This window comes from Bombyx mori, chromosome 25 (genome assembly GCF_030269925.1).
Source record: "Bombyx mori chromosome 25, ASM3026992v2".
NCBI classification, from domain to species: domain Eukaryota; kingdom Metazoa; phylum Arthropoda; class Insecta; order Lepidoptera; family Bombycidae; genus Bombyx; species Bombyx mori.
The window spans coordinates 13353467-13373682 of record NC_085131.1 but is presented as its reverse complement, the minus strand read 5'-3'; the positions used below and the strand labels follow the sequence as shown (position 1 = coordinate 13373682).

General features: G+C 37.3%; 1 protein-coding gene across 3 annotated transcripts in view; it reads right to left on the bottom strand.

Moving 5' to 3' along the window:
• Nucleotides 1-3349: 3349 nt before the first annotated feature.
• Nucleotides 3350-20216, bottom strand: part of LOC101743773 (hemicentin-2) — a 110307-nt gene continuing 93440 nt past the window's right edge. For all 3 annotated transcript variants that reach the window (XM_004924052.5, XM_021346616.3, XM_062676203.1), the window contains 9 exons: nt 15058-15194; nt 12940-13099; nt 11756-11913; nt 10902-11058; nt 10006-10172; nt 9079-9271; nt 7626-7806; nt 6831-7009; nt 3350-6162 (listed from right to left, as the gene is read on the bottom strand). In XM_004924052.5, coding sequence (XP_004924109.2) covers nt 6077-6162; nt 6831-7009; nt 7626-7806; nt 9079-9271; nt 10006-10172; nt 10902-11058; nt 11756-11913; nt 12940-13099; nt 15058-15194 — 1418 coding nt within the window. In that variant the 3' untranslated portion in view covers nt 3350-6076. The remainder of the gene's footprint in view (nt 6163-6830; nt 7010-7625; nt 7807-9078; nt 9272-10005; nt 10173-10901; nt 11059-11755; nt 11914-12939; nt 13100-15057; nt 15195-20216) is intronic.

Genomic DNA, 20216 nt, shown 5'->3' with positions numbered 1-20216 from the left:
CATCGAATATGGTTATTGCCTATTATTTTTGTATAAAGCAGTTATACATTGAATAAAAAAAACCCACGTTATTGTGATTTGTTGTGGACTTACTATAAATATATTTAGGTTTAATTTTTATAAGTGTTCGTTCATCATACATATTTAAAACTGATGGATTGATTTTTATAAAACTCGGTCTTGTGATCTGAACATCAAGTTCCATGATGCCCTTCACGAAGCCAAGGGTCGCAGCAGATGGAGGGAAATCGTTTGAGAAAATGATGCAGTGAAGGAGTCAAGACCTTTGGTAATGATAATAAGTATATTCCAACCACTTGAGCAGTTTCTTTAGAACTGTATCATTTTGCTTATTGTAGGGTTCTTCAATCGTGAATTTTTTTTCATCGGTGAAGAGGACATTTCTGTGCCTTTCAGCTGCGTATCGCTACAGAAGGAGTTTTGATCGATCCACTCTGTTTAATTGTAAATATTGATTTAGGCCATGTCCTGTATATCGACGATAAGTATCGAGCTTCAGGTCTTGTTTTTTTGTTTCCTAATAGGGTTCTGGCTTTAATATCATTAAGAATCTTTGTAGTTCTAATAGCACGCGGCCACCCCGACCTTTTCTGATCTTCTATAGACAAACAGATAGGTAGATTGATGGATGATCTCGCAGTCCACCTGATTTTATGTTTCTCATGGACGCTTCTGCTGAAGTCGAGTAGTTTAAATAGTAAACAACGGTACTCCAACCCATTAATATGGAAGGTACTACTGCTTGCGGTGTAAATGATGGTACCTACCCGTAGAGCATCACAATGATCCTACTACCAGTAAAAGCTTTGTGTTAAAAATTCGTAGTTGTATGTTCCACACTTGTTGTGACGTAAGTAATATAGCTACACAGCATATATCTGGAAAATAAGTTCCAAATCCAACCACTTCTGTTTTATATTTATTACGAATTCGGATTTCCCACGGACCGAATCCTCAGAAATGGCTAGTGCGATTTTAAAAACTATTTTGTATCGTATCGATTTGAGCTTTAAAAGCTTTCTGTTAAAACATCCCGTCCAATAAAGTTTTGAGAGCTAAATGGTCAGTCGATCGCAGAATTATTTTTATTTTTATTAGAGTGCTCACAATTATGTAATCCTTCTAGATTTCTCAAAGTGAGTATCATCAACCACCTTGAGACATTAGTCCAAGTTTCAATTGTAAGCTATAAAGGTATTCAATCTGGAACCCGTGACTGCTTCGCGGCAGAAATAAAGATTGTGATGCCTAAGCATGCTTTCTTACATACAATACAACACAAAGCCATTTATAAGAATCACCGGTATAACGTAATCTATAAAAAAAAGGATGTCCATTTTCAATTAAGTACTTGCAGATGATCTAAGCAATCGTCCTAGTTTCATACCTTTAGGTTTAATAAGGCCCCGACTTTTAATTACCTTTAGTAAAACTTCCCTTGATCGTCTGCCATTATAGAGCCCATTTTTTATGTTAAAAGAAACAAACTAATTATTTTATTATAAGATATTCAAATTTGTCCCATCAGACGATACATTGAGATAAGAAAATTTTAATATACAACAATAGTTCTAAAGAGAATTGTCCTGAAACTTTGTAGTCGCTAAAATAAAGTAACAGGGTGTTAAAGTTTGTAAAGGAAAAAAGTTTAGTACTTGTATGTGTCAATGAAGGAAGTTTTTTTTATTGCCCCTGTAGGCAGACGAGCATACGGCCCACCTTATGGTAAATGGTTACCGTCCCATGGACTTCAGCAATGCCAGGGACAGAGCCAAGCCACTGCCTACCGCAGCAGCCTAACAGCATTGTACCGGATGAGTCATGAGCAACGTCGTTAGAGTGTGATGAAATAGAAAGACTAAAAGTCAAAAGTCGAGATCACACCTCGAGGTAGTCGGCAACATCAGAGAGCTGATTGGGAATAATGAACTAGCTGGAGACATGAGGGAAAACTCGCACCTATCCACAGAATGTGCTTATGGATATCAATCTGCGGAGAACAGCTTGTGTGCCAAAAATTCAGCATCGAAGCCAAGGAATAAGATTTCCAGTCAAACCTTTAACCCTTTTTCATCCCATTAGAGGTGAAATATAAAAAACCTTTCTTATTACTTGCGTACTAAAGGAAAACGTTGGGAAAAATCAGCTTTATAACCCAACAGTCTGACCTGGGCCTTGATAAATGAGTCAGTCAGCCAGAGTAATTGATGTGTGCACATGTATGTATAATCTCAAATATCGGACCGCTTTGTCGCTTTGTCACAATCGCGACACGAAGAGTCTAAATTCGAAACCTTTTAAATAGATTTGATAGTTTATTTTGCTCTTTTTTGGGTCTCTCTCAGTTTCACGACTGTAATTGATAGATAAATTATTTAAATAAATCAAAACGCAGGATTGCCACATACAAGCTTTAAAGTTTAATTATTTTAGTAGCTTAAGATTTCTAATCCGGTAACCGTACTCGTCGAACTCGACAAAGAGGTCGATGTGCTACCTAACCCATGCATCAGCCCGCTGAGTTTCTCGCCGGATCTTCTCAGCGGGTCGCGATTCCGATCCGGTAGTAGATTCATTCTCGAAGCAGTTGCTCTTGAGTTGTTAGGTCTCCTTCGGAGGCGCTCGGGCAGCTGTTAGCAAATCTCACCCCTCCTGGCAGAGCCTTTGCTCGCCCACGTGTCCTGGTGAAACTAGAAAGGGCGACCAGTAATCCTTCAATCATAAAAAAAAGATTTCTAATAGGTACCTAATTCTGGGAAGTATTACATTAATCTTCATCAGCTTTTTTTTTTTTGTTTTTTTCCTACCTATGCTGATAGCCTTGAGAGGCTATTTCAGCTTACCCTAGCTTGTGTAGGTGAGCTCACGGGGCTCAAACCTTAGAATTGCTAACACTGACCCTAGCAAGAGCAATGCTTCGCAGAATCTACCACCAGGTCTAAAATGCGACCCACTGAGAAGATCCGGCGAGAAACTCAGTGGGCTGTGGCTGTGGGTTAATTCGCTCGTCGAGCCCTTCGTCGCAAGCGACGGGTTCGACGAGGACGGTGACCGGTGCTTGTATTGCCTAAAAGCACCGTTAATGGATCAGGAGGATCCGTGATGACGTGCTTTGGGCGACGTCGACGGTTTACCATTCGGTCTACAGGATTGGGTATGTAGTTTCCAGCGGCCACGACAAGAGGGTTCTCATGTCGTGCCGTCTTCTCAAAGTGGCGCAGCGATGCCGACTGTAGATACTTAGTGACGGGGGCAGCTTACTGACCTACGCTGCTCGATATAGGCCTCCCCTGATTACTATATTAGATTTTTCAAATGAAACAAAGAATACAAAATATATTTTATTTCATAATGCAATACTAAAACGTATACATCTCTTAATTTATCAAACTAAGATATTTCCGTTTCACAAACAGCCATTCTATTAAAATAAATAAGAAAATAATTAACCACGGGAATTCATACAAATTCTACGAAGTCTTTTTGGAGAATTTAACAGCACATTCACCTTAGTTAATAAATAAAAACAGATTAATCATCATCATTTAGATTTCTGCTCAATGTTATATTTAACTTTACAATTTGATTATTCGTTCTGAATATCCAGTTTCCGTGGACGTTCGCATTATAGAGTAAACTTTATAAAACCGAAATGTTGTTAATATTAAATTTTACCATTCGTGTTTAGTTGTTCTACTGACAACAACAAATATTTAATGGCCCAACATAATTATACTATCCAAACTAGGGAATTACTTTACACACACAACAAAATAGTATTGTTGTTTAAATTTTACAAGTAAAAAAAAAATCGGTTGTCTGTAAAGTCGGCTTACTGACGATAGTTGAACGTGACAACCTCATAAGAAAATACTGATGGAATGGTTTCATTTTTCAATTATCGCAATTATCGTTGCTATAAACAATTGACACCACATCCACTTTTCACTGAACTTCATATTTGATGAAAACGTGTAAATGTATTATTGTATAGCAGCTGTCCACGCGGATGCATCGCTCACTCAAGTAGTAGAGAGACAGATGTCGAACGCTGCCGAACGCGGAGGCCGATTGTGCCTCTTTGTCGCTCGTTGCGCGCTCTCGCTTGCACTTGTAGTCTTAAATGGAACGCCTCAGAGCGAGGTAACGCCGCATGCGTCATGTTTTTCGTACTTGCAGCCGGGTCCATCGATTTATAAGACGTTGTCACGTCAAAAACATATTTCCGTAAGGATAGTTTCATGAGAGACACGAACAAAACTTAGAAACTAAAAAAATAATCTACTTATTAAATTATACCCGTAATATAATATGGCATGTATTTGTTAGGTGGTTGGAGTGGGTTGGCGAAGCTTAGACAGTGCGACGCCATCTCACATTACTTGCTGTGTTCTGCTTTTGTCCGGACGGGGATTAGATACGGACGCCGTGACACTAGCGACTCAGTTAGCTTCCACAGCCCAGAAAGCGTGTCGACCGAGAATTTCGACCCAAAATCACGTATTTTGAACTTAGTTACATGAATATCGACCTTGTCTTATTATGACACTGACACAGAACTGAGCGTGCTATAAATTTGTTACTTTTTATTACTGCACACGCTTTGGCTTGTAACCTATAGACCACTTTAAGACCTGAGTTCCAAATTTGGATTTAGAAGTTGAAATAAGAAGAACATAATAGCTATCGGATAATAAAACTTACCTATGTATTTACCACCTTATTTCCTTCACAATAAGCTTTGGATTCAATTATTCGTATAAACTAAATACACTATAAACTAAAAACTGTATCAATAAATTAGTCAAAATTATTAATCACAACAACTACATACATATTATTATTATCACTATTGTAATACTGATATTATACAGTTACTTGTGGGCGATTGATTTAAATAACGTGTTCCTATAGTTTCCTAGAACAGAACACTGATATTATTTTCAAAGGACATAGCCTCTAATTGTATTACAAATATAGGCCGATTGCTTTATTTGAGAGCTTTTTTATAGATTTCCATTTAGCCCACTGAGTTTCTCGCCGGATCTTCTCAGTCGGTCGAGATTCCGATCTGGTGGTAGATTCTGCGAATCACTACTAGGGCCTCTTGCCCGGAGCGAATCACCAATGATACAGTACATTCCAGATCTTGACTAAGTACGGTAAATATAGTTCTGATCTGACATGTGTGTGATATTGGTACTATGGAATGTAAATACTGTATCTCTAAGCTCTGGTTCCAAGTAATGAGGAATCATTGATAAATTGTAAGCATTGCACCTAACAGTTGTCTTAAGTTTAGCGATTTATTTTATTACTGTAGCTCATACAAAAATCTGGCCCAGTCAATGTCAATTAATTACACGATCTAATGGATATCTCAAAAAATCTATATTTTTCCCAATTATTTTAGCGATTTCTTGTGCAGTTTTGAGAATAGCCTCCTAAATAAAGAATTCCTTCAGTTTTCTGTTATGGAATCGTTGTCAATACTAATCGCCCATCGCTACCACAATTACACTTTATAATTAAGAAAATCTAGTCAATAAATTATAACAAAACTTAAGCACATCTAGATTTGGTTTTCCCTATAGGATTGTATTGTAACATCTACATATGTATGTGCAAATACGCTCAGGTTTATGTTTTGTTTTTGAAAAGAATGCGTTTAATACGATGATTTAAAATTACCGTTTAAAAGTCTACTGTTACAATTAAAAATAAAATAGGAACTATTTTTTTGTTTCCGATAATTTTACGAACGTTTTAAAAAATGTAGGGCTGAACACATATTCATTAAAATGTTCTTTATTAATGCAACTGTCTACATTTTACTTCCAAATACTTATTTAGATTAATTAATTAGACATTAAATTTCAAAGTTCTGCATTTATAAATAGCGTCATCATGATGTAATTATAAATATGAACACAAATATACTGCACATCGCCGCCATTATTATCTTTTTGTTTTCCATATCTACTAGTTATAAACATTCTGATGCTGTCATTTGCTCATGTATCACTAAAATAAAATATTTTTCATCACCGTATTATCAAGTATCTATTTGACTTGTATCGTCTATATGCCTTGTCAATGATGTTTCATGATGATCTTCATCGCTCCGACTCGAATCACTATCTGCATCCATAATAATATTAATTTACTAGCGACCCGCCCTCGCTTCGCTTCGGAAACATTAAAACACACATGAAACAAAAAAAAAAATAAAAAAAAAAAAGAGTAGCCTATGTTCATCAGGGACAATGTCGGCTTCTAATGGAAAAAGAATTTTTCAAATCGGTCCAGTAGTTTCGGAGCCTATTCGAAACAAACAAATAAACAAACAAATCTTTCCTCTTTATAATATTAGTATAGATTTATTTATTTATGGCTTAAATGGTTTGGACGAGGTCAAGGCCCACCTGATGTTAAGTGGTTACCCATCTAGAACGTAAATGCCGATTAACGATTTAACATTGCAGTGATTTTCGTTAATGAATATTAAATATTGTGGTTATATTTAATCTTAAGAATAACTATTGGTTTATCTATCTCATGTTTATTACACAAAGGAACACTTAATATTTTCGTGAAGTTGGTTGATTAGAAAAAAATTAAACTGCTATTTAAAATTCTAAATTTTTCTAAGTATATATTAAAATAATTTACATAAAAGATATAGAAGCTACTTAGGAGCCATGAATAAAGCTATAAATATACTTAAATACTTTGATTACGTCATATATATAAAAAAAAACACAATTAATTACTTATACCAAGAAAGACTAATTCGCCGAAACACTTACCATGAGGTCTAGTATCCAAGGCTAGGACTGCGAGTGGAGCATCGTCTAGTACTCCAGACCACCTGGCTGCTAATACCCTGGAACCTCTATGTCCTCTCACCACCACCGTGGGCACTATACTCGGAGATATGGTTGAGGCTCCATACATTGAAACGCCGATGTTGCGACGCGATATTGTACTGTGAACCATCGAACTTCTATTATACTGTTTGAACTACATAAAATATTAAAAAAAAAACCATTAACCTTAAATAATTTAACGAATTTCAGTACGATGGTATAAAAAACCCAGCAATGAAATTCTAATAACATATATTTTCAGAATTAGAATTCCGTGGACCACGCACCGTACCAGCGTTTCGATCCTGAAAGAGCTCAACAACATCAAAGACTATCGTCAACAGTCCAAATACGAATCCTCAAGTTCTTCGGGCACATCGCTCGTAATGAAGACTCCATTGAGCGGTTGGCGGTGCAAGGGAAAGTCGAGGGCAAAAGATCTCGCGGGTGATCTCCAACACGATGGACCGACCTCATCGTGCCACATGGCGTCGCATCGCGAGAGCATCGGTATCGCAGGATCCGACTGATGCATGACCACGACCATTCTGTCAGGTGTGTACGAATAGAAAGAAGAATATTTTCTCAAACTTTTCCAAAAATCGTTACAGACCATAAACTATACCATCCTGGTAAAGCTATAAACCATATTGATTCGTAATAAAGTATAAATAGTACTAATTAAATCTCTAGTAAATCTTCATCGTTTTTAGAAACAAAACAAATAATACTCACTCTGGTTCAGCACCACGCCGCGGTCGATTTTTCTTCTTACACATCACGACAAGAGCAACACAAAGTGTCGTCAATATGGTCAGCAGTACCAATGAAAGTGCTGCACCTACTAATAATGCGACGCTGTTGTCAGTCTGGGCAGGCGGAGAGGGAGGACCGGGTGTCATTGTTTGCAGAGAACCTAGAGGTTTAGAGATTGAATGCTTTAGTTATTCCTCGTGGCGAACAATAGACCCACGCCCGAGTTCATGTCTAACTTGGTACTTGAATTGGTGAATTACAATACCAGCTTTAGGATAGGATATAACTTACTAATAAAATGACGTAAGTGACTACTGGAATACATAAATATGACATTATTAATGAAGTTACTTAAAATATATATTTTTTTGCTTAGATGGGTGGATGAGCTAACAGGCCACCTGGTGTTAAGTGGTTACTGGAACCCATAGACATCTACAACGTAAATGCGGCGCCCACCTTGAGACATAAGTTCTAAAGTCTCAAGTATAGTTACAACGGCTGCCCCACCCTTCAAACCGAAACGCATTACTGCTTCACAGCAGAAATAGGCAAGGTGATGGTACCTATCTATGGACTCTCAATATGTCCTACCACTAAATGACCTCCTACCACTACCTGAAATTGTCGTAGTGGCCTAAAGGATAGGATATCCAGTGCATTCTGATGGAACAACAGGACTGTGTCGAATCTGTATATTCGAGTCGTTTAGGACCCGTGGCGGCCAAGACGTCGATCGCAGTCGTCGTAGCCTATAAGATAAGACCTCAGGATAAGGACCGGTTCATTCGTATCGAGCGATGCGTTTGTGAAGGTGTTCAAATCCCGCAGCCACCAATTTTTCTGACGAATTACTGAATAGTGGTACTTGAAAAACGTTCACGACTAACTTCCACGGTGAAGGCATAACAAGGCCTAAAAAAATTAAGTCTCAAATAATTCTAATTAGTGTAACTGTTAGTAGTAGTGTCTTATGAGCCCACTCGAGTAGGTGTCACCGCCTTGCCTATTTCTATCGTGGAACAGCGTTTGAAGGATGAGGCAGCCGCCATACTTCAAAACAGAGACTTAGAATTCATGTCTCATACGACCAAGAGGCAGGAACCCGATCCGTTGGACGGACCAGATTCGTGCAGCCCTTGATACCACAGTGCACAATAATCTGCACTCTGCCGGTGCATTATAAAAAACAAACTGTTTCAAGGCCATGACCACGACCCTCAGTAATGAGGAAACCGACGCAAGGAGGAGGAGGTGGCTGGCGGCATTTGCGTTATTGATGTCTTGGATTTTCGGTAATTACATAAAACTACTACTCCGTGACCTCGTTCACACATATAATAAAAAGTGACGGCTATTCGAAGTCATTTAAGCCAATAGTTTAACTTCTGAACCATCTGGCTTTTTACTGTTACCTCCAGTAAACACTTACCCGGTCTGTCCAGATCTTCAACAGTTCGAATTGACACGCTTCTCAACGCGGCCGGCCTGGGAGACCTGCCTCGAGGAGTCTCAGCATAGATCAGGAATGTATACCGACCAGGTGACAGGGCGTCTAGAGAGAACTGCGGCTTGTCATTCCTGTACCTGTAGACGGCTTCGGAGAGACCGCGTCCAGAAATACCCTGGAGAAAATTGAATGAATTAATTTCGTGACTTTATCGAGCTCGTGGGTTAGACAAACCAGTCAACCAATGTGAACTGATTACCAGAGTTTATGGATCATAGCGCCAAAGTCAAATCAATACGGGAACATAAGTTTGTATTATGTCTCATTTAATTCACTGGCACTGGTGATAGAACCTCTTGTGAGTCCGCACGGGTAGGTACCACACCACCACCCTGCCTATTTCTGCCGTGAAGCAGTAATGCGTTTCGGCTTAATCGTGTAATAAAAATCAAACCCGCAAAATTATAATTTGCGTAATTACTGGTGGTAGGACCTCTTGTGAGTCCGCACGGGTAGGTACCACCGCCCTGCCTATCTCTACTGTGAAGCAGTATTGCGTTTCGGTTTGAAGGGTAGGGCAGCCATTGTAACTATACTTGAGACCTTAGAACTTATCTCAAGGTGGGTGGCGCATTTACGTTAAAGATGTCTATGTGCTCCAGTAACCACTTAACACCAGGTGGGCTGTGAGCTCGTCCACCCATCTAAGCAATAAAAAATAAATAAATAAACATTTGTTTTTGGTAATAACTGCTCCACCTTTCAAACTAATTTGATAAAAAAGAGGCAAAATGGTAGTATCTATCCATTTCGACTTACACAACGCCCCAGAAACAAGCGACAGACACCCTAGAATACTCGATTAAACCAATTCATCTTTCATACATTCTCCTATTCATTCACCCTCACCTGGTCGTTCATAGTTGATATCTCATTCTCGTCGACTGTTGGTTGGCGTGGCCGTACCTCCTCCAGCGCCTCCAACAGGAACTGCTGGGAGAGGCCTCCGTCGTGTCCAGCATCACAACGGAGGACTTCGTTTGTGACTTCGCAGTTACTTGGCGGCTCAGGCAAAGCTGGTCAAATGAATATGATTTTAAACGTACATATTCAAATTTCATCATCATCATCATCATCATCATCGTCATCATCAGCCTTTATCTGCCCACTGCTAGATATAGGCCTTCCCCAATACCTTCCACAGAATGCGGTCCTCCGCCTTCCGCATCCAACGAACGTTTTGAATAACTAAAATTTAATTATTCAAAACTTAAGAACATAAAAAATATTTTATACCTCGGGTAAAAAATCGGTCTCCCCCAAAAGTAGCAACAGAAATGGTAGTGCTAATTATTTTTGACACCATGTCATATGAAAGGCAATATACTCATTTTTTAGGGCATTTCAGGTAAACAAGCACACGTCTGAGCCGATAGTAAGTAGTTATCATCGCTCACGGACTTCAGCAATGCATAATCCATTGAGAAATCTACGACAGCGTAGAGCACTTAGGCACTTCAGAAAACAACTTGGTCACTGAGAAGAATTGGCAAGAAACTTAGGACCCGATTTTTTCCAAATATTTGGACACAGATGTTTTCTAAACTAAAACAAATCAGTTAATTTAATAAGTATGATTAGATCTAGAAGAAAATATTATAATAATAAGAAGAAGAATGATAAATGATAATAAATAAGTGGATATTTTTTTTATAGGCAGTTGAAAATAACAATTCAATACCCTATATAACAAATACAGTGGGTCACAAAACCACATTATAGTGAAATTAATACTATACTCGTACCAGCAGGCATTATCCTGAACAGACAAGGTTCTCTCTGGTTTCCAATGTCGTTACTGGCCCAGCACGCCAGCCAGCCCAAGTCCTCGTCTTCATCGTCATGCAGACCGTGAATCACTGTACTGCTGGATCCCATAACTGTTACATTGGATGCCGGAACCTAACAATGAATATTCACATCGATATTTCAATAGCACACATACTAGTGGTAGGACGTCTTGTAAGTCCACACGGGTAGGTAGCACCATCCTGCCCATTTCTGCCGTGAAGCTACTGCTTCGCCCTTAGAACCGAAACGCATTACTGGGGCAGCCGTTTTACTGTTAAAAGTGAGACCTTACAACTCATGTCTCAAAATGGGTGGCGGCACTTACGTTGCAGATGTCTATGGACTCCGGTAACCACTTCACACCAGGTAGGCCGAGAGCTCGCCCACCCATCTAAGCAATAAAAAAAATCAGCTTCCACTAAATTTTTTAAAGCATTATTATCACCAGAAGTCAACACCCCTGCTCATTTTGCTTCCTTTGAAAAGCCTATGATAAACGCTTGTAATTTCGGTTCTATTCCTGATTTCTGAATGCTATTATTTTTTTAGACCACAATTTGCAGTCAGGTTTATTTCACGCCTCTACTTTCTAAGTGGTACGTAATTCGGAGGTCACTTTTCCACAACATAGCATCTATCATTAAATACTAGAATGAGTTAAATATTATTCTCTGTTATTTGGTACTTTGATAAATTGTCTATTGCATTTTTTATGCGTTTCATCTATTTTAAAAAAAAATGATTAAAACAATATATTATAGATTACAAATAGCATATTGTGTACATAATCCATTTTTGTGTAACATACCGGTAAAACATCTTTAGTTCCGTTATAAGTCCAGTAAAACCTCAAAGGGCCAGCGTCTCTTGATGACGGCGCATTAACAGAACACCTTGCTCTCACTTCTCCTCCAGGAGCTCCCGCTAATTGCTGGACTACTGAACCAGCTGAGCACTCTGGGCGTGCTGCAAAAGACCATTTATAGAAGACAATACTTAAACTTTGGACCGGATTTTTGAACCGACGAATAAATAATCTATGTATTAATACGTGAAGCAAAAACTTTTACCCTTTTTAAGAAAATTGCGCGGACAGAGAATTACGACATTTCCCACAATTAGAGAATATAGAGGAGTGCAGAATGTTTTTTTTTTTAATTATGGATTATAAATACATTAAATCAATAAACATTATACACACTAAAATGCATTTTAGAAAACACACATATATATATATATATATATATATATATTATTATAATACTCTTTGTTTATTGTCAAACTTTCGTTATTATTCAAAGTCTGTGGTCAAATCGAGAATAGACTAATAATGTTTGTTTTTAATATTATTTGTCTCTAGTGTAGTCTTGGCGAAATCGGTGATTACAGAAGTATAATAATAATATTTGACAATAGAACCCTAATAATCTTCAAACTTATAATTTCAATTAATTATAGTCGAATTTGACCACTAGTATTTATAATTGATCATTATCACAGGGTGCCTTACTAAAACCATCAGGTTCAGCCATGACCTGGTTTCTGAATTAAGGCTACGCTCATGGTGAGGAAACTCATCAACAGCTCACAGTATTACTATTATCTATATGCATACTTATTTATAAGTTTATGGAGACAAAAACAGTCGTTCAAAATTAATTAACCTGTACTTAGCACTTCTGTTTATAACGAAAATAAATGTTTCTTATATATTTTAATCAGAATTTAAGAACTTACTTGATGTTAAACCCATAAAATTATAATTTATTATAAAAAAAAAGAACACAATATTCCTAACCTAAAAGTACATGTTATTATCCGCAACATGCTTCGTCAGATTACAGAAATAAAGTTACCAGCAACATGCTTCGTCAAAAAGTACACTACTTACTTTCAGCTGCAAGCGTCATATTACTATTTATATCATATGAAGGTTCATAAGTGAATATTTCCATAACTGAAGGTCACATACGTAAAGGTAAAACAACTCACTTAGTACGTTTAGTGTGAGGGGGTCGCTCAAAGCGCTGCCTTCAGAATTCCTAGCCTTACAGCGGTATACGGTTGAATGATGCCTTCTCAAACCTCGAAGCATAAGTCGATCGCCTTCCACAGCTATCCCTGCTATAGGGTCGTCTCGGATTTGGTACACCTGTTGAAATTGCCTTAAAATTTGATTTTTAAAGCGATTTTACTGGTGGTAGCACCTCTTGTGAGTCCACGCGGGTAGGTACCACTGCCCTGCCTATTTCTACCGTGAAGCAGTAATACGGCCTGAAGGGTAGGGCTGCCGTTGTAACTATACTGAGATCTTAGAACTTATATCTCGAGGTGGGTGGCGCATTTCCGTTGTAGATGTCAATGGACTCCAGTAACCACTTTAAACCAGGTGGGCTGTGAGCTCGTCCACCCATCTAAGCAATAAATAAAAAAAATCGATGGGGGAAGGCAGACGAGCATACGGCCACCTGATGGTGAGTGATTATCGTTGCTTATGAATGTCAGCAATGCCAGGGGATATAGATTGGATATAGAGCCAAGACTATATCCACCAAGTAGAGACTGAAGACATGGTTCGTCACTAGGAGAGGCATTTAGGATCCTCTAGGATTGCACAAGGCTTTTATAATAAAATTGCTAGACAAACTGCCGATAAAATCGTCCACTTTTAATTAATATACGGAACCTTATGTAAACTACCCTAATGAGATTAGCGCAAACAAAGGGGAACCCTCTTGTTGAAGAATACTCTCCGAACGGATTTATTATTTGCTACAAAAGTGGTGGATCATGCAACACATCTGATGGCAATCGGTTACTATGACTCATGGATATGAACTACAAGGATCACAGCCAATATACGGACTGTCGTACAGGACTGGTTTCAAACCTCGTATGAAAAAGGATTTTCCGTTAGGACATAAAATGGATGAGAGTTGACTCTTTAACCAATCTGTTCATTCTTTTGAATTGATTTATTGCAAATAGAAGGAAACTTTAATACTTACCAAATTTAGTTCTTAGATAGTTGATTTATTCATGACTATCGGTTATCAAATACAATTTAAAATTTATTAACTTTACTGTAACATATACCTACGCCTTCGGGACCAGAGATGGACAAAAAAGGTAACAATATGGACGGGCCCAATAGAAAAAAGAAAGAAGGAAAGACCATATACTAGATGGGAAGATATAAAGAAAGTAGCAACTACGAATTGGATTAAAATTGCGCATTCCAGAGAAGATTGGCTATCCTTAGAGGAGACCTTTACCCGAGGAGGGGTTCTTGCAAGTGGCAAATAATACCTAATATTGTTCAACAGACACATTATTTATTAGTTAAGAATTGCATTAATTTTTGTTGTTAATTTTTAATTTTTGTTTTTATGTCACTTTTTTATGTCACTTGTACGAAATAATAGGCTTTTTTATTTTATTATTATTATTATACTTACGCCAGTCGAGAAAATAGTGTATACACCAATGAATGGCTCATAAAATTTGTTTATATATTTATACAGAGCACGTATCGCGTCCTCTTCCTAGGATTCATTTAAAGTTCTTAAAACTTGGAGTGTAACTGCGAAATGAAGTTTACTTCCAATCAAGAGACAGGGTCATTCAAATTTCGATTCAGCGTCTAGACTTTTCATTCTTTTTCTAATGAGCAAAGTTAAAATTATTATGGATTTCATAAAACTTTAAGCAATTGGAACATTCTAGAAAGAAATATTTTTCGTCGACGTTATTAAGTCTGGGCTAAAATGATCGGTCTGGTTGATTTAATATTTAGTGTTTTAGATATATTTTAACCAGTTCTTGGTAATTACGTCAGCGGTAATATTTCATTGGTTAATACCAAATTTCTTTTAAGTTGAAAACATTCGTCGCAAAAACGCTACCTGTAAACACTAATAATATTATTTTATCGTTAAATCAAAATTAATTTTTACTCAAAAATATTATCTCAAATGAAGCGGCCTAGTTCTTAACAATGACTTTCTCGTACTGTAGTTTTATATTGTTATCTTGTCCTCTCTTTGAAATTATTTTAGTAACGATTTAAGTTCAGAACTTTTCTTAATGTTTTTTTTAATCCAATCTTACCTCTGTACCTTTGTAAAAGGTGAAGTTGTAGGCTGCCGGTGAAGCATCAGCAGAGCAAAGAAGCACAGCGTTCTCATCTTCTCGCAGCAAACGAGGCTCCTTGGGCTCTATCAGAGATATTTGAGATACTGGTGGATCTGGTAATGAAAAAGAAGGCGCTCCATTTTAACATTTTACTTTACAAATTCATTGGTAATTTTTTTATATCTTGGTAGCATTAAGAGGTGTTTGTTATGAATAGTCTTATAGAAACATATTATGACACCATTTGATTTAAAATGAAATCAGAAAGCGGCTACAAAGAGCCTGTATGTTCTACAAACGTTATGAACTTGATAGTAATTACGATTAGGTTTCGAATGTTTGTTCGTGTCAATGAAACCGATATTGATATTGATGTTGCATTATAGCTCCGGTTGCCGGTTAAGGAGTATTAAAATACATTTCAAGGAATTATAATATTTATATTTAAGCTCAAACTATGAACAAAAATATTATTATTCAATAACTGAAATATATTATACTATTACCTCCTGAAAATTGACAGACTAGCTTAGGGTTTCATTATATGTACATTTAAGACAACAAGCCAATAAACTATATCATAGCTTAGACTCATAATAACGTACATAGACTAAATAATAAAGTAGAAGAGTTTTTATTAATCAAAGACTAAAAAACTTTAGCAGCGACTCCGGACCAATGTAATTATAATTTAAATTTTAATAAAGCTCCGAATATTTCGATTTGGCAACAAGCGGATTGTTTATTTAGTGCATGGCTTTTCTCGGGCTTGCTGTTGCTGGACTCACAGATTAAAGTTCCCTTCAAGTATTACATGTGATAACAGCGAATTATAAACCCTAATTTGTGGGTATTCCGCTACATCATACGTTTGGGTTTGAAGGATAAGACAAATATTATTTAATACAGTGAAGATATACATGTCTGAACTTTACGACTCACTGTAAGTAGAGAACACCGGGTGGATATTGAGCCCATCGAAAGCAATAAAAAGGAGCATTATAGAAAAAAATCTAACCAAGTTATCAGGATGCACAGTTCTGCAGTGCAGCATCTACATATTTTTAATTTTTATTGCTTAGATGGATGGACGATGGCCCACCTGATGTTAAGTGGTTTCTGGAGCTCATAGACATCTACAACGTAAATGTGCCACCCAGCTTGAGATATAACGTCTGAGGTCTCAAGTATACTTAGTCTGGTCATAAATACTGTTACAATAAAAAATAAAAAAAAGATTACATTTGAATTTGGAATCTGTCACTTTTATATGATTGCTCATTGAGTTTTCTCATTTTGGCGCCAATACATTGTACAATATTTTGCGATATTAAAATGGAGTGGGGTGATAAAGAGAACCGAATCGCTGTGATTGCATTACACAAAATAGGTATAGAGCCAAATGCAATTTTTTTAACTCTCCATACGCTTGGTATTAGTAAAATGTTTGTGTACCGGGCTATTAATAGGTGCAATGAGACCTCCTCTGTTTGTGACAGAAAAAGATCTGGCCGTCCACGTAGTGTTAGTACGAAAAAGGTGGTCAAAGCAGTAAGGGAAAGAATTCGAAGAAATCCTGTCTGAAAGCAAAATAATTTATCTCGGGAGATGAAGATAGCACCTAGAACCATGTCGCGTGTTTTAAAAGATGTCTTAGGACTTACAGCCTATAAAAGACGTACTGGTCATTTCTTATCTGATAATTTACAAGAGAATAGGGTGGTAAAATCGAAACAACTACTGAAGCGGTACGCAAACGGAGGTCATAGAATTTTTTTGTTTACGGATGAGAATTTTTTTACAATTGAGCAACATTTTAACAAACAAAATAACCGTATTTATGCTCAAAGCTCTAAGGAAGCTTCCCAATTAGTCGACAGAGTACAACGTGGGCACTATCCGACTTCAGTGATGGTTTGGTGGGGTATTAGCTATGAAGGAGTGACTGAGCCATACTTTAGTGAAAAAGGTATCAAAACATCGGCACAAGTGTATCAAGATACCATTCTTGAGAAGGTAGTGAAGCCCCTTAACAACACCATGTTCAATAATCAAGAATGGTCCTTCCAGCAAGACTCGGCGCCAGGTCATAAAGCTCGGTCTACGCAGTCTTGGTTGGAAAGGAACGTTTCGGACTTCATCAGAGCTGAAGACTGGCCGTCGTCTAGTCCCGATCTTAATCCGCTGGATTATAATTTATGGTCAGTTTTAGAGAGTACGGCTTGCTCTAAACGCCATGACAATTTGGACTCCCTAAAACAATCCGTACGATTGGCAGTGAAAATTTTTCCCATGGAAAGAGTGCGTGCTTCTATTGATAACTGGCCTCAACGCTTCAAGGACTGTATTGCAGCCAATGGAGACCACTTTGAATAAGCTTTATAAACTTTAAATTGTTTTATATTTATGTATTAAACTAACACACTGTAAAAGTAGTAAATGTTATTTGCAATAGATATTTTTTTATTTTTTATTGTAACAGTATTTATGGCCAGACTAAGTAGTTATAACGGCTGCCCAACCCTTCAAACAGAAACGCATTACTGCTTCAGGGTCGAAATAGGCAGGGTGGTGGTGCGGACTCACAAAAGGTCCTACCACTAGTAATAATTCGTATAGTTCAGTCTCAAGCAACAGAGCAATTATTACGCTTGTTTTGTAACTTATACAAACAATGTTACGTACGTGCACCTAATGAGTTTCGGTGCACACAATAAACATTTTCTACAGTTTGAGCACTTATGCTATGAACAATAATGAAGCTATTAAATTTAAAATAGTCAGTGAAGTTGAAAGAATTTATCAGCTATTTGTTTTTGGTACGAAGCAACTATGTGTTCCAGTTTGATTGGGAAGCTAGCTGTATAGTAATTACTACCAATCTATCGATCAACTCAGTTGAAGATTAGATCTTATGTCTTAATAAATAATAGTTTAAAAAAAACTAAAAAAATACGCTTTTATAGAAAATCCTTCTAAGAAATAAAAAATAAATTTTTTAGTTCTTTTTAAATTTTTTCAACTTTTTTTTTAATATTAAATTGTCATCGGTCCTTAATAAGTATAACAAATTTTGAGTTAATCCGACGTTTTGAAGGGGGTCAAAATCATGTTCAAAGATACCGTTACAAACATACATACTAACATACATACATACATACTAACATACATACGTCTAAAGCTAATAAAAGCGTATTAATAAAAGAGTTGTGAAGCTTATAGCCTTTAGATAAAAACTATACTACGATACTCGCGTACTTCGGTCACATCGCTCGTAGAGGCCCCGATAACTTAGAGAAGCTGATGGTAGTTGGTCAGATTGACGGGAGAAGATCACGCGGACGCTCACCTACCTGCTGGTCTGGGCTGGTTAAGACGCTCACCAGCTGCCAACAACCGAGGCTATAAAGACCGCCAAGGACCGGAAGACGTGGGGAAGTAATCGCTTGGGGAAAAGTCTTTTCGCATTATAGTATGTATGAACTTGCAATAAAATTTATTTGGCTCTACTGTTTGTATCTGGCTGGTTTTGATATCATTAAAAGTTTAAATTTAAAAAAAGACAATTTTAAATTCAAAATAGGAGAATGGGTGATTTTTATTTTTTATTCCTTCCAAAACCAATTGTCGCGGTATTTTGATCAGAAGCCCCAAAATTTCTATAGCAATGGGATCATGTCCCTACCTAACTAACATACATACTTCTGAAGCTAATAAAAGCGTATTAAATTGGCTTATTAGTTGCCTTTATTATTTTGTGATCTGCTCCTACTTCTCTTCAACTCTCATTATCTATCCAGTAGACCTTCGATAAGCGTGAATTGATTAGTTCAGAAATACATAGATAGGGTTTCCCTTCATGTCACTAATTCAGGATGTAGGCCGATACTTCTTTACACTTAGACACTTTAAGGTATTTTGTATCAATTCGCTAATATCTACTCCCTACTTCGAATACTTGTATGAGTTTTGTTTGGAGACTTTCTTGTTATTCGACGTTCCCTCATTAGTGAGGATTTCGACCACACACATGTAAGTCTTTCCATGAAGATCGGTCCGCTGCGAGGTGGACCGCTTGTTGGATGCTGCCTCCAACTGTCCTCTCAATAATATCCCAACATCTTGTTGGTTCCCTTGCCTTTGGCTCGTTTCCCCTCCATTTGACCAAGAATGGGAAGATTTACCAGACAATGCCTTGGAGACCACATGATATGGCCGAAAAAATTTAGTTTTCGATTTTGGCAAATGATGGGGATCGGCCTTGCGATATGCAGACTAAAAACTATGACAATATTAATCCGAATTATCATTAGCTAATATCACAATTTTGTGCTTTCCAAATTCCACAAAATATACGATACGAAGATTTCGACGAGTTGTTTAATTCTCATCATCATCATCAGATCTCATCCCGAAAAGTTTTTACCGTAAGTAAATAACACGACAAAATCATCTCCAAATTTGTCTGAGCCATTCAAACAAGCAACGCGAACTTTACACGCGAAACAAACCAGTATGGTACACAAACACTTCATTCTGTATTATAAGGGAATTATTTTAACTTACACGCACGCATTTGATACAATTCAACTCGGTAACAAGTTCAAAAAGTTAAATAAGCAAGCCGACGGTATTAAGGACCCTAGTAACTTTATTTCCAAATTACAAGGCAAATGTTTGATCAAACTTCGAACGCGATTTGAAAAAGTACGCGCGTGTTAATAAAAGTTTTCTGATGAAGATTTTAATACAAATTGAAATATTTATTAACTATATCTACAGTGCGCTGTTGATTGTAGCTAGTAAGATAAGTGATATTTGGATGTCAATAAGACAGAGAACAATAATATAGTGTGACCTAAAAACTTGAATATATGCCACGAGTTTATAGCCTGCTGATCTAGAAAACTAAAAACATTGTTCAGAAAAGTACAATGCATCAGCTCAGAACAATATATATACAACTCCGTTTGGTTGATGGTGATGGTTGAACGAGCTCTCAGCCCACCTGGTGTTACCGGAGCCCATAGACAGCTACAACGTAAATGCCACCTTGAGGCATGAGTTCTAAGGTCTCACTTTTAACAGTACAACGGCTGCCCCGCCCTTCAAACCGAAACGCACTACTGCTTCAC